Raw genomic sequence first — 15585 nt, forward strand, 5'->3', positions numbered from 1 at the left:
CCCCCGCCCCTTCCCCGCTTCCCCCGCGGCCTTCCGCGCAAGCCCGGCCCCCTGCGCCTGAGCCCATTGGCTGCTGACGCCGCGCGCGGGTCAGGCCCCGCCGCGCCCGCCCCTATTGGCCGCCCCGGGGGAACGTCAGTCATATGCAAATAAGGGCGGGGCGGGGCGGACTCCGGTTGGCTCCAAGCCGGCGGGGGCGGGTCCGCAGTAGGAGGGTGGCAGAGAGGGCGCACTGCAGTAAAGGCAGCAAGCCAGGGGGGCGGTTCAGGGTGCCGCGCTGCGGAGGCCCGAGGTTGCGTGTAGTGCTGTGTCCAGGTGCGCGAGAGGATTACTCTCACTCGCGGCGTGGCAGACCTGGCGCACCCGGTCCTGCTGGGAGGGCCACCCTTGTAGGGTTGCGCAGACCATCCCGAGCTCTCCTAACCCAGGCACACACGCGCATACACACACACACACACACACACACACCCTCGTAGCAATACTTCCATGCCACACCCATTATCGCTAACACCGCCACGGGCACCGCGCGCCGCCCTCCTTATACCCGTACTGTCACACACGAAGTCAAATTCCACACACCTGCTGGCACAGATATACGACCTCACATGTGGACCTTCACTCCCCACCCACCATCACTGCACACTCATTCTTACCCATTATATACATGCTCTGCCACACATGCCTTTGTAACTCTCATCGTACTTCCACCACATGTATCATACAGACAACATATCAACTGACCTCAGCACAACTGCCTGTCCACTATGTCCCCCTACATCCCTCTCACACAATCACACTCACTCTCATTACAGCCTTCCTAAGCACCCATAGAGTACCCCCATCCCCAACACACACCAATGGTCACAGACACCATCACTCCAGGGCACTACCTCCTTCAGGACCCAGGCCCAGGAGGTGTCCAGAGCCCCATGGCCTTCCATCATCTTTCAATTATCAAGCTGACACTCATCAGCCACTCTGGACCTTGTACTTAGCAGTGTACCACCGCACCACCAGCCACCCTCCATTCTCATCTTGCCCTCAGAAAAAGGACTATGAGAAAGAAAGGAAACTAACGCTGGAGCAACTATGTGCTGGAAGCTTGTCTGTATTAAGGTGTTCACTGATCCTCACAGCCACCCAGTGAGGGATGCCAGCCTTATGCCCACTTAACTGAGAAAATGAAGTTCAAAAAGATTGTGTACAATCATATAGGCAGGACTCAGTACTCCACTTCAAGTGTTCTTGTCATTACTCAAGGTGGATACAAGCAGGAACTCCAAAGAGGCACAGGAACTCCAAAGAGCCGCAGAAACAAGAGCAAACGATGATAAAGTACAGAAGGTAAGAGCCACACAGGATCTGGGGTCCCACCCAGGAGAGGCAGAGGCCTGGCTTCACAACTGGTCCCACAGGCTCAGATGGCCCAAGACAAGTCCTCTACAAAGGCTAGGTTTTTTTCAGCCTGCCCCATTCAAGTGACTGAGCTGAAAACAGGAGAGAGGGGAAAAAGTGAGTAACCTGAGCTCAAGGGGAAAGGAAGGTCTGTAACCCTCTGACCTCCAGAGGGCCAGACACTTGGCTGAGAGCCTAGAGGGGCTACCATAGGGACTATTAGGTGACTGCCCCCTCCTCTCTACACAGCCCCAGACTCAGACCTCCATTACCTCACTGCCCTAGGGACTGCAATATGAGGCAGAAATCGAGGCTGAAATCAATGTGGCCCACTATCTCCCCACCACTGCCCCCTCCTCTCCCCACCGGTGAGTGCGTCTGAGTGAGTCACCTACTGGTAAGTTAACCCCTTCCCTACTGCAATGCAGCCCTGGAACAGAGCTCAGAGAAGCCCTCTTCCCCACTTCTGTTGAGTGAAGAGAAAAAAAAAAAAAAGTCAGGCATGGTACAACAGGGAAAGAGGGCCCCACACATCTGGAAGACTGCACATCTGGTGGAACACACAGTACCCATGGAAAAAGGATGGGAAGAGGCCCTTTTCAGGGCAGGGTACAACCAAGTAGGAGCCTTGCCTGGCAGGGAGGGGCGGGAATCCGGGCAGGAAGGGCCCCCCTGCCCTGGGCACTGGGCCAGCCCTATACTTAGTTTCTATTGTTCAGGGTGGAGGAACCCTGGGTGGGGGTGGATTAGGAGTGCAAGGGAGGGAGTAGGTCCTTTCCCCAAAAGAGCTCCCTCTCTCCAGCCAAGCCCAACCCTAACTGGGGCCTCCCAAGTTGGAAAGGGCTGAGGGTTACCCAAACCAGGGCCCCATCCCCATCTAAGAAGAGGTACACAGCCGTCCTTCACTCAAAGCAGGTCCTGGGCAGGGCGATGATGGCAGCCACACGCTGCACCACCCCTAATCAACTCCACAAAAGGTTTAGCCCTAAACTAAACAGCTCCCATCAAAACATCCCATCCTGGCCTGGGGACAGGGAGCCCAGACAGAGACATCAACAGCCACCTGGGGTGGTGCAGGCCAAGGCCTGCCCTGCCGCCAGGGGCAAGCTGCCAGGGATGCTGACAGACTGAGGGACAGGCCGACTCACTCTGAACTCATGGCCCCATTTATTGAGCCTACAAGGCACTGCGCCCTCGCCAGCTGCCCTGGGCTCCCCACCCTGCTCTCCAGTCCCAGGCTCAGCTCATCACCCTAGTGTCCCCAGCTCCCCTCACCCGCTCTCAACATACACACCCACCCACCCATCCACCCACCCTAGGAGGCGTCGGCGACGGCCAGAGTTGCCAGGGGAACCAGCCTAGGATTGGGCTGGCAATGCTCGGCAGGGATGGGGGGCTAAAAATAGCGTCAGGGTGAGTCAGTGAGAGCAGGGCTAGGATAGGCAGGGAGACCAACGGGAAAAGAGGGAGAGGAGAGGCGGGGAGAAGATCCCCAGGGATTGGGAGAACAGGATGCAGGTGGAGGGCAGGATAGGGACTTGGGGGTTGAAAGGTGCGGAGAGTGGGTGGTGTGTGTGCAGGCGCCGGGGCTAGTCGGCGCAGGCTGAAGGAGGCGCCACGCCCGGCCGAGGAGGGGGCGCCGCCCTGCGTTCCCCTCTTCTCAGTGCTCACGAGATTTTCCACTAGCCGCCTGGCCCCAAGCCAGTCCCCGGCAGGCCCCACAAAGCCGCTTTGTGCCTGGAAGGCGGGCGGGCGCTCGGCCGGCCTGACACCCACGCGGGCCGCGGTGGGGCGCGGGCCAGCTGGCACCCAAGCTGTCTGGGGTGGGGGTGGGAGCACCCTGCCGGAGGACCGGGCCCCGCAGGGGTTAACTGCGCGCGCGGGGAGGGGGGGTTCTCCGCCAATCGGCGGTCAGCTGGCGCGACAGTAGCCAATGGAAAGGACGGAGTAGACGCCAAGGGGTCTACCCCCAAGGGTGCGCGGGAACCCGCACCCAAAGGTGCGGACGGGGGCTGGGCGCAGCCGGTCTGGCCCACAAAGCCCCAGGTGCGCCGTTTCCCCGTCTTTTCCGCGAGCAACAAGCTCTGTGTGTGGGGGGGGGTACATCTTCCAGGCAAGAGGTGGCATAGCCGACCCAAACCTGCCAGAGCCGTCTTTCTTCCGAAGCAGCGGGACTGGGGTTCCCTACCCGCGCCCTCGCGCAGAGCGGGAACAGGGGACCCGGTGCGGGTGGAGGCGGCGGCGCGCCGGGCTAGGGTCCAGCCGCCTGCGGTGCAGCCGCTGCCGCCGGTGGTAATGGGAGCCAGACGCCGTCGCCGCCGCTAATGCGCCTCCCTCCCGGCCACTAATGGAGCCATTAATGCCGGGGCGCCAGAGGCTCCAGGATGCATGCCTCCCCTCGCTGCGCATGCGCGCGCCGGCAACCCCCGCCGCCGGCCGCCACCAGGAGGCAGCCTGACCCCTCGCTCACAGTATCTGATGCTAGGGACTGTTAGGATTAGAATTGGGGGTCTCTTCCAGGAAGTTACCAAGACTCTTGCCCCTACATGCTCAGGAAAGCTCCCTCCTCTCGTCCTCTCCCCCGTGTCACACACTGCCTGTGACTTTTCCTCTCAAGGATCATCTACTGAGAATAACTCTGAGATCCAACCTTTCCCCTCCCCTGCTGTAAACCATTCCTTGGCTTCTCACTGCCCCCAGGGTACACTCCCAACTTCTCAGCTTGGCACTCAAGCTGGGCCTGGCTAGATCGCTCCTTCATGGCACCATCCCCTAAGCCTGGACTTCAGTGACAGCTCCGGCCCCAGCTGGCCACTCCGAGTTCATGCACTTTCACCCCCCTTTGGCCTTTGCTCATGCAGTTGCCTTGCCCTGAATTACCCTTTCTTTCACTGTCCTGAGACCGGCTATTCCTACTTCCAACTCCCACATTACCTCTAATGAAAACCGGAGATTCTAATCCCGTTTCTTCCTCTCAAGCCCTCAAGAGCCACTGTGTTGTCCCTGCCCTCTGAGCCCGTATGATCTGTCTTCTCCACCCACTTGCCCCGGGACTACTTAGCCCTTGACCTGGCAGAAAGGAGCTAACTTCTTGCAGTACTGACACCAGTCCATTGTTTGAGAGAAAGTGGAAATTCCAGTGGGAAGAACCAGGATGTAGGAGTCAAGGGACCCAGGCTCAAGTCCCTAAGTCTCATTTTTCCCACTAACCAGGTGGCATAATGGGATACTGCCTGGCCTCTGAACTGGCACCAAATGTGTTCCCTGGAAGGCAGAGGTGGGACATTCTGGGTCATACCCTCTAGCATGTGGGTGGGCATAGGACCTGTTTTCCTGCCACCCCCTACAGTACAGCCGGATCTCCTAGCTTGGTCCATTTCACCCCCACCCCCTCACCCCAGCCTTCCTGCCTGTGGGGAACAGGTGCAGGGATGGTGGGTGGGTCTACAAGATAGATCCCAACATTTCTCAAAGGTTTCAGGAGCAATAGTGGGCACTTTGTGAAGCTCCCAGCACCCCCAGCACTCTCCCAAAACTGTATGTGGGGGGGTACAGCAAGATGATAAAGGCATTTGCAGAGCAAGTCTGGCAACCTTTCAATCCCTAGAGCTCATATTAAGGAGGAAGGTGAGAACCTCAGTATATGTGTCATGGCACACACACTAATGAATTAAAAGAAAAAAAAGAAAGGTACAGGGGACTTTAGTGCTTACCCACTAAAAAAAATGTAGAAAACCTATGCTGTCCAAATGACTAAGTAGGTAATAGAGCTTGCTGCCAAGCCTCACAACATGCATTTGAATCCTGGACTATGATGGAAGGAGAGAACTGACTCCTGCAAGTTGTCTTTTGACTTCCACACATGTGCACACCCATGCATGCACACACGCGCACACACACACACACAATAAATAATGTGAAAAAAAAAAACCCACAGAATCTGACATGCACAGATTGGGGGTGGAAGGCTGCAACTAAAGGCAGAAAGAGTAAACAAGAAGGGGAGGAACCACAGAGGCATCCACCTGTAATCTCAGCACTTGGGAGGCTGAGGCAGGAGGGTTGTCACAAGTTCAAAGCCAAGCTGGCCTATAATATGAGATCTGAGCTAAAAAAAAAAAAAAAAAAAAAAAAAAAAGTATGCACAAAGCCCTGGGTTCAATCCCCAGTACCCCATAAGTTGGGAGTAAAAGTGCATGCTTAGAATCCCAGCACTCAGGAGGTAGAGGCAGGAGGATCAAGAGTTCATGGGCACATGAAACCCTGTCTCCAAAAAATGCAGGAGCGGGGAGATGATAACAAGCCAGACCCAGAAACAGAGGACCCCTAGACTGGGAGCCAAAACTGAAAGATGGGGCTAGAAAGATGGCTCAGTGGTTAAGAGCACTGGCTGCTCTTCCAGAAGACCTGGGTTTGACTCCCTTGACCCACCACCCACATGGCAGCTAACAACCATCTGTAACTCCAGTTCCAGGGGATCTGACGCCCTCTTCTGGCCTTTTCAGGCACTGCATGACACGGGTGCACTTGCATACATGCAGACAAAACACATAAAATAAAAATAAACTGAAAGAAGCTCGACTAGAAGCTTTGACAAGGGCCGAAGCTCAAGCAGGGACAAACCCACAAAGGTATACCCACAAAGGTATGCCTAGCCAGTCTGAGACAAAGTCAGGCAGACAGGTAGAGGTCAGGAGTCCAAACAAAGATACAGACACCCAGAAATAGAGAAATGAGAGACACAGGATTCCAGGATAAAGATGGACACATAGTGGCTTGAAGAGAGACAGAGAGGAGCCCAGAAAGGACAATCAGATAGAGGCCAAGGGGGGCCAGTGAGTGTCAATAGAGGGTAGCCATGCAGAGCTGGGAGCTGGGAGACCATGCCAGGAATGGGGCTGAGACATCTGGCCTCCTGAGCGGGGGCTACAGGCTGGTGTGGGGGTGTTCTTTTCCTGGGAAGCAGGCAGGAAGAGTCAGAGGGAGGTGGCAATGGCAGCTGGATGGTCATGCCATGCGCAGAATGCAGAGAATGCCGGCAGCCTGCCCCAGCACGTCCCCCAGAGGAAGCAAATGCCTGGGGGGGGGAGCGGGAGCAGGCAGGCTGCCCTGGGGCCACCCCCTCACACCTGCTGCCCTCTGATAGAGGGTCAGGCCCCAACAAGGGAAGGCAAAAGTGGCAAAGACTGTGGCCTCCTTATGCCACTAGACACAGTCTGCCCTACTTGAACCTTAGAGGCAGTAGGTCCCCAGGCACCTGCCTCCCAAGGGCTAGGGAGGCCTCTGGGAGCAGAATAAAAGGCTGGCTGGCTGGAACCCTGAGGGCAGCCCAGATACCTCCTCATGGGTGTAGTCAGGGAGCCGCAGTTCAGAACTGCCAGGACAGGCACCGGACAAGTTCTGACAACCAGGTGGCCTCCAGCAAAGGACCTCCCTTTTCTGAACCTCAGTTCTACACCTAGACAACAGGACTGGGAATCTTCGTTTCATAGCATCAGATGGAATTGATGAAATGGCCCCATGCCTGAGGCTGGGCAGATGGTATGTACTCAATAAAGGGTTGTTATTATTATTATCAGCATCATTAATCATTACATTGATAGTGCTTAAATGCTTGATATCTGGAGCCAAATAGTCTATGTCAAATCCTGGTTCTTTCTCTTTTTAGCTTGGTGACCTTGGACAAGTAACTTAGCCTCTCTGGGCTGCAGTTTCCTCCAGTATCTAATGGGACTAAACACGCTGACTTCCTGGGGCACTGTGAGGGCTCTGAGTGAATGCTCAGAAAGGCTCATGTGCGGTATAGCACTGCCAGCTCTCAGTATGTCATTACAGCTGCAACTCTTCGTACTAAAAGTCTTGCTGTCTGAAAGCTGGAGACCTGGTTAAGGGAAGGTAGTGTCCTCCCTGCTGGGTGACCTCAATCAGGATTTTCCTGGGGTTGGGGCCTCTTTTTCCACATCCCTCCTAGGCCTGTCCTGGTAGGCCTCAGGTTTACCTGCAGCAGTGCTAACACTTCAGACCCAGCAGCAGGGAGAGTTGAGAGACATAGAGCTAAGCTATGGGGGCTGAGGGCTTAGAGGGTGCTCAGAGACCTTCACCTGCAATTTACTGATCTGCCTAGAGACAGAAATCCCTACTGTACCTACCTCTGATATTTTGACTGTATCAGCTACAATAATACATGCAAAATATGTTAGAGTGGAAGATGAAACACAGCTCACAACCTCATTATATGAGCACAAGGGCCAGGCATAGCTTATATCCCTGTACTCTGGCTCTGGAGACAGGCCCAGGCTGGCACCCTGGAAGGGCAAGGCCTGGCTCCTTTCTAAAGTGGCTCCTCCCCCAGCCCAAACCACAGCAGCCTCTACCCACATCCATAAACCAGGCTCCTCCCTTCGTGATCACCCTGCCTCAGGTTTAAGAGATGTGAACACTCCCTCATGGTGCAGTTGTGGTCAAATCTCCTCAAAACCTTCCATGGCTCCCTACTGCGCTCAGCATAAAGTTCACAAGTTGCCCTTTACAATCTGACTCGAGCTCACCAATTCAGTTGCACATCCCAATATCCCCCTGCCTTCCAGAGCCCTCGATCTCACAGATTCTATACCTTCCAATTTCTGCTTCGACCTCAGGGCTTTGGAGGCCTTTGCATACACTCTCCCGTCTGCCTGCCTTGCCCTGCTCACATCTCTGTGCCCATCGGGTCCCAGTTCACGGGCCTCTGGCTCTTTCTCTAAGCCCTCCCTGACTTTTCTGGCTGGATCAGCATCTTCTCAGGGCTTGTACAACCTCCCAAGCTTTGACCACCAATCCCCATCCACTCTAGACTGTTACTGTCTGGGGACAGCTCTGTCTACTACACCCTGTCCTGAGGACGGCCAGGCTAAACTCACAGCTGGAGGAGTGCCCAGTGTCCACTCCAATCCTCATCCTGCCACACGCTGGAAAAGAACCTATAAAAGTTTCGGTCTTCTCATGTTCTTACCCAGTACCTAAGCAGCAGTGTGGAGGCCGGCTCCAGGACTCACTAGCCACGTGAGCCTGGGAAAGTCACTAACCTGGCCTCTGTTTCTTCTAAATAATCCCATTCCCTGCACTCACCTATTAATGAAGTTGTAAAAGACAAAATGAACTAACATTTGCAAAAGGTTAGAACAGGGTGTGAGTGCTATATTATGGGCTGGGTGTGAAAATTCAGTGTGATAACCTTGTACAATGCTTATCATCTCCATACCCTGGTGCAGTTCTCCCAGACATGGGGAGATGTCACTGTGACTATCACTCTGTTTCTCTGCCAGCCCCACAGAGGCCTGACTTGGGGACTGTATTCTCAGTAGAGGCTGACTGATCCCCAACAGGCCGCCTCTGAAAATGCTACGTCAAGACTGAAAAGTCTAGTCCTCTGCCTGGCATGTGAATTTCTACTGCAACATCTGTGCAGAGAAGGCCAACCTCCCATATACCCCTCCAAAAACAAGCAGCTCACTTCCCTTGAAAGCCCAGCTTGAAAGGGCAGGCTACCGACCTGCCCTCTTACCTGTTCCAGGCCTGCCCATGATGACTTCCTTCTTAGGGGCAGGATGGCTGGTATAGCTGCTGGGCACTAGAACTGGCAATAGGGCAGCAGGTGAGGGATGAAAGGCCACGGGCTGGAAGGGTGAAGAAGCCAGGCCAAAGGTGGGCATCGGCTGGGCCACAGCAGTCGGCGCGGCTGGAGGCACGGTGATGGGCACGGGGGCAGGTAGAGGTGGAGGCAGTCCAGGCTTCCCACTGGCCATCAGGGGGGGCACTGGGGTCTCACGGCAACCCCGCCCAGGTCCCCCAGCCCGTGCCTCACCGGCAGTGCCCACCTCTCCAGGGAATTTGGAGGGCAGTGGCACATCAGGGTTTCGGACAATGACCGGCGAGTCCCGCTGCACAGCAGGCACCCTGCGCACAGAGGGTCCAGGATCCGAGGTAAGTCCAGCTGGTGGGGGCAACAGCAGCAATGGTGAAGGCTGGCGGGAGCGAGAGAAGGGCACGGCAGGCGACACAGCCCGGAAGCCAGCCGGTGTGGAGGAAGTAGGTGTGTGGGACACTGAGTCCACTCCAGAGTCTAAGCTGTCACTCTTGGGGAAGTCTGGGGCAGCTCCTCCACCTACTGCTCCAGAGGACCCCAATGTCCCTGGGTGGGGCAGCAGCTCTGTCTTCCTCCGCCCCGGGCTAATGGGCACGGTAAAGGTTAGGTTGGTCTGGAAGGTGGGTAGGATGCCAGAGGAATGGCGTTCTCGGGGGGCAGGTGGCGGTGGGTGGGGACCCAGGTCTGGTGGCGTCAGCACACCTGCCTTAGGGGTGCTGGCGCTCAAGTGGCGACTGCGAACCGCAGTGCGCTGAATAACCGGAGAGGCATTGATGGGGCTGAAGTTGGCAGGGCGGAAGCCAAAGAGCGGTGAGGGCGAGGGTGATGGAGCTGGTGAGAAGGGGGACTGTGTAGAGACTGGTGAGAAGGAAGGCGTGCCCGAGCGTGAGCTGCCCAATGACACCAGCATCACAGCCGCCTCGCACTCATCAAACTCAAAGCGTGACAGGTCAGCAGGGGCTACCAGGCGTGGGCGTGAGTCTCCCCGTGCTGCCACACTGCTGGCCTCACTGTCCCTCGAAGTCTCGTCGCCCCAGTCAAACTCGGTGCTTCCTTCACGAGCTGCCACACCAGCAGGGCGTCCAGTGCCACCTGGCCCACTGTCTGCCAGGCCCTCCATTTCTTTGGTTCGCATGGACAGGTGGCGGGAGCAGTAGCCACGACGCTGGGACTCCTTCATGCAGCCATCCCGAGAGCAGAGCCGGCGCCACTGCTTGCCATTGAACTTCTTCCGGATCCCATTGGGCGTGCAGACCACATCCCCCTTCTTGTACTTCTGCTGGGCAGCTGTCAAAGGCGTGCGGGCCCGGGCTGCTGGTGCAGCCCCCTTCTCCAGTGACGCCACACTGCTGCTGCGACTGCCACCCTGGCTCCCCTCCTGACACGGTGAAGGCTGCTCACCAGGGCGACCAGGGCCAGCAAAGGCTGGGGACTTGGGAGGTGGCGACAGGAGTTGGGGAGGGGGCAGTGGGAGCAGGACTGGGGTGCCCAGGGCTGGTGGGTGCTTCTCCCCACCCTCCTCACAGTGAGTCCCCAAGCTGCTACCAAAGCTGATATTGGAGACCTCAGCATCCTCAGGCTGCTTGGGTTCCAGGGAAGCAGGGCAGGGTGGCAGGGTGGCCCCAGGCTCAGCCTGCTCTTCCTTGGGGCCTGTGGGGGGCTTCCTCAGCAAGGCTTCAGGTTCCCACGGGGGCCGGAGCAGCCGCAGGCTGGAGCGGGCCACCCACACGGCCTCCTCCGGCTCATGATGCAGTGGCTGTTGGAGCTGTGGCAGAGTGCCTGGTGGGCCTGGGTGGGAGCTGGGGCCAGGGCTAAGTCGGACCTTGTAGGCGGCTGGCTTAGTGGCCACCTCCACCACTACACCCTCTCGGTAGGCAGCCACGCCAGGTTCCACACAGGTGCAGACGGCTGTGCCCACCACCAGTGCACCGGGTGGTGGTGTGGCATCCAAAACTATATCCACACCACCACCTGGCACTCCCTCATAGAATGTCAAGGCCCGGTCCCCAGGGAACTGCACACCCAAGTCCTGGCTACGTCGCACCTGGCGCACCACAGCAGGCAAGAAGAGGCCATCACCACGCCGGGCCAGGACCCGCTGAGACCGTAATTGTCGGAGGTCATAGCCACCACTGGTGCCACCAGACAGCCAGGGCCCTGGACCACAAGCCTCAGTGGATTCATCCTCCATGTCAGCTGAGTGCTCGCTGGCTGTGTCAGTAGAAGAGGATCTGGTGGAGGTGGGGGGCCGTGGCGGCACCCCCAGGGCACTGGCTTCCTCAGGGGTCCGCTCCCGCTCTTCAGGGGCTCCAGGAACCCCACCACTTCCAGCACCATGCTCCTCCACATACTTCTTCTTGGGTGCTCGAGACTTGAATGTGGCTGTCTTGCGGCTGAGTGAAGGCTCCCAGCGGCCTGCTTCCCCATCCCCTTTGGGATCCTCAGCTAGGCCTGGAATAGGGTCATTGGGGTGCAGCTCTGAAAGTGGTCCCTCAGCCTCAGGGTCCTGCTCAGCCTCCTCTTCCTCACCCTCTTCAGCCTCTTCTGGCCCCGTCTGCTGCTGTGGCTGTGCCTCATCATCTTCCTCCTCTGGCTTGTCACCCTCCCCAGCCCCTCGCCGCCGTAGAGCCTTAGCCCTAGTGGCTGGTGGGGACTTGCTGCCATTGCCAGAACCTGCAAGGCCAGTGCAGGCCTTCTTCATTGGCTTCATCTTCTGTCCACCTAGAAGACAGGAGAGAGTGAGGATCATCAGGAGCAACTCTACCCCCAGACCGGGATCCCCCAGGACTTCCATTTGCTCAGTTGACTGCCTCAATTCCACGACCCACAAGGCTTCTTCTGTGGCTACTTTTAACTCATGTGGGCCCTGGCAAGCATCCAGACACAGACTGGCACCTGTGTCCCTTGAGCATATACATTCAGGCTCCTTAGGGAGGTCACACACACCTGCTTTCTCTACAGAAGATATGGTATGTACACACACAGGATACAGCTGCCCCATGTACCTGGGGAGCACTAACAGTTCACACCTACGGAGCACTCACATCGTCCCGAGCCCTGTGCTAAGCTTGCCATTCTTAGCTCATTCCCTCTCCCAGCATCCCTAAGAAATGGGTGCCGCTCTCAACTCCATTTTAGATTTGAGGAAACTAAGATACAGAGACATGGAGCAACTTGATTAAGAACATCTATCCACCTCCGAACCAGCAGACTGGGGTCTGAATCCAGGCTCCAAAATCTATGCTCCTAACCACTTCTGTGTGCTGTCACATGATCCACAGGGCATGCTTACTCTCACTGACACCGTGCAGAGGACACATACTCAGATGCACACACATATATCATAAGCTCCAAGTCATAGACCAGGAGGTGACTGGGCTGTGATGTGAGCCTCTCCCCTCCTCACCTTCCCTCCCTCTGCCCCTCTGGACAGCCGTGCATAGCCAGGCATTGTGGGAAGGAGTGGGCAGCTGAGAGCCCCGAGGGATAGGCTGCCCACTCTGCTCTGCCCCCGAGGCCTGCCAGTATAGCCATCTTCCCAGATCCTAGCAGGGAGCAGGCAGGGGCATGTATGGGGCAAGAGCTCATACCAGCAGTGCCACAGGACTGTGCATGAGCATACGCCCGTGCAAATACAGGCACATACACATCATCACACAATGGGACACAGAACTGTACCCCAAGGTTTCTTCTGTCCCACTAGATGGGAGCCTGCCCTTCCTCCCCCCAGCACCCAGCATGATGTCTGCAAGCCCAGCCCCTTCAATCTGGCCTGCATGCCTCTTCATCCATAACTGGCTGAGCAGGATGGCTGAATTGGTCAGTGGCCCCAGACCCCCAAATATGCCCTCTACTCCAGGTGGGGATAAATAGGATAAGGTCAAAGAAAGCAGGACAAGCCTAACAAGTCAACCTCACCCACTTCCTGAACAGTCATTACTGCCCGCCCCCTTCTGAGCTGCCCTGAGAAAAGAAAAAACATAAAACAAAAAAACTTTACTCTGAAGTGACTTAAGAGAATTTGAAAGGCCGAAAAAGGGGCCTCTAGGACAGCTGGAGTCCAAGCAGCCCCCAGAAGTCAAACACAGAGGCACCCCAACAGACCTCATGCTGTCCAACTTGGGGCCTGCTCCTCCTGTGGACCCTGCAGTCTCAGGCCCATCTCTCCTATTGGCAATCCTGGGGTCCTCGTAGGCAGAGTATGCAGGGCCTGGGGCTGGCACTCAAGCACCCTGGAGTTAAGCAGGCACCACAACCTTCTCCCCACCGATCTGCTAGGCCATTACTGAAGCTTAAGAGCTGGTCCCAGTCCTGTCCAAACACACCTTTGGATACCCCACCCAGGGCCTATGAGCACACCACCAGACACCCCTGGGACCCTGCTGCCTGGCCCTGCCTTTTTACTCCAGAAGCTAACCCTCTTTCTTGGGGCCTACTCTCTTCCTACCACCCAGGGTCCTGTGGTTCCTCACCTCCCTCAGGACCGGAGAGGAAACTCCGGAAGCCCAGGCTACCCCAAGTCCTTTGGGATCTCACACCCTCTGTTTCCATCCACCCCCCTGGCACCAGCTTCTCTGCTACTCTCTCCCATCTTGTCACCATCTCTACCTTTCTCTCACAGACAGTAGGCCCCCTCCTGTTACCCCCTGCTGGAAACCCCCATTAATCGCTATCACGTATCCCTCCCAGTCACTCTGCTGTCAGTCATCTCTAGACCTCTCTGACACCTCTGCTCATCACCTCTCTTCTTCACCGCCTCCAACTCTGTCCCCTTCCTCTCCCTATCACCCTCATCTAGTCCTGTCACCCGTACATTCCTGTTACCAGTTCTCTACCCACTACCCTCCTCTCCAATCACTCATTTTCTGTCACTCCTCCCTTCCCACCACTTCCTCCACTCTGTCTCCCCTTCCCACACCATTCCGCCCACCTCTTTTGCCCTGTACCCCCTTCCCGTCCCTGCCACCTGTCCCCCCTCGGGCACCAGTCCCCCCACCCCCACGCCATGTCAGCCCTGGCCCCGCCCTTCACCTCGGGCTCCGCGGGGTTTCGGGGCGGGGGGCCGTGGCCCCGGCTCGGTCCGGTCCGGTCCCTCCCCGCCCCCCCTCCGGCTCTCCCTCTCGATTCTCCCTTTTTTTTTTACTCCAACACACAAAATGGTGAATGGACCTGCAACAGCTGGAGCAACCAGCCAATCAGCGGCCACAACCCCGCTGACCGGCGCCATCCTAGACCAATAGAAGCTCGTAGTCTGGTCGGCTCCGCCTTCCGGCCACGAGTGATACTTGCTACAACCAATCGTACCCTTCCGGCAGCGCTAGGGGGCGGGGCAAATTCGAAGACCGGCCTCCCTCCGGGACCGACACCAACCTAAGCCTACGACTGCCTGATCAGCCTAGACCCTACCTTACAACAAGTGATGGACACCAGCCTTAACCAATGGACAGGCTACTTAGGAGCAGAATGACAAATACAGTACCCAGTCACCATGCACCTCAGGCCGGAACTCAGCCTCTGTGCGGGACAGTAGCCAATGAAGCGAAAGAAGGTGGGGCCAAACCGTAGGTTCGCCAATGAGCTGACTCAGAAGGCGTGGCTCGAGCGTTTGTTGACCGGCTGACCGCAATTCCTGCTGGGAATCGTAGTCTTCTCCTGGATCCGGCCCGTAGTCGACAGTCTAAGGCAGACTACAACTCCCATGTGACAGAGTGCCTGGAGCACCAAAGACCCGGGGCGAGGAGAAAAAGTCGGGAAGGACAGTTCCAGTGGGTCTCTCCGAACACCAGAAGCATCCTGGACCCGGGGCCCCGACTCACCCGTATTCCCGGCTCTGGCGTCTCCGGCGGCTCCTCTCAGTGGCGGCGGTAGCGGCACGAGGGGGAGGTGCGAGGAACAGCCAACCGACACCCGCGAGTCCCGCAGCCAATCAGGAGCGGCTGGGGCGGTGCAATGACCTCACCGCTTCTACTCTCTTACCCCTCCCCCACGTGGTTGTTGGTGCTAGGTAGCCAGAGTAGGGAAGTTTGGGGTAGGGGGATGGGAGGAGAACTAGTGATGTCACCTATCCTCTCTGTGATTGGCTGTGGCCTGGCCAAGACTTGGACCAATCAACAGTCTCAAAAAGTCTGGCGCGGCCCCGAGGAAAGGCCTGTTGCCACAGGGAGGAGAGAGAACGTGGGGTTGTGGTGTGGCGCGCGCTGCATTATAGGCACTCGCGCGGCCCTGAGGCCTGGGGGCTCTGGGGACCAGTCACCTGTTCGAAGACTTTGACTTTCAGGATGGCGCACTCTTCTGACAGTCTCCCCTCCCCCACTCCAGCTTTGGATGGATGGGGGCACAAGATGCACTTCATGGGGCTTCACACTGCACTCTATTGGAGAGCGCCCGGAGGAAGATTTGTAAAGTTCATTGGAGAGCAACCCTATGGGTGTTCGCATCTGGAGGGAGATTTGCAAAGATCTTGGGATGGGTGTCACACTGGAGGTGAGGAGAGGATATGCCCTGTACCCAGATACGAAGTTTACACCAGGTGTGAACCCATCTTACATGTATTCATAGGGAATGGA

The 15585-nt window shown here is 57.1% G+C and overlaps 1 protein-coding gene across 9 annotated transcripts in view; it reads right to left on the reverse strand.

Annotated features, from left to right (window-relative positions):
• Cic (capicua transcriptional repressor) overlaps positions 1 to 14938 on the reverse strand; it is a 26958-nt gene extending 12020 nt beyond the window's left edge. For 7 of the 9 annotated variants that reach the window (XM_017801447.2, XM_017801445.2, XM_017801442.2 and 4 more), the window contains exons 1-2: positions 14051 to 14160; positions 8939 to 11740 (exon numbers count right to left, since the gene is read on the reverse strand). In XM_017801447.2, coding sequence (XP_017656936.1) covers positions 8939 to 11729 — 2791 coding nt within the window. In that variant the 5' untranslated portion in view covers positions 11730 to 11740; positions 14051 to 14160. Of the gene's footprint in view, positions 1 to 8938; positions 11741 to 14050; positions 14161 to 14835 lie in introns of those variants that run through there. The other 2 variants (XM_008846423.3, XM_017801441.2) reach the window with 1 other exon arrangement.
• Positions 14939 to 15585: the final 647 nt, after the last annotated feature.

This window comes from Nannospalax galili, unplaced genomic scaffold (assembly GCF_000622305.1).
Source record: "Nannospalax galili isolate Female #2095 unplaced genomic scaffold, S.galili_v1.0 scaffold1623, whole genome shotgun sequence".
Taxonomy (NCBI): Eukaryota; Metazoa; Chordata; class Mammalia; order Rodentia; family Spalacidae; genus Nannospalax; species Nannospalax galili.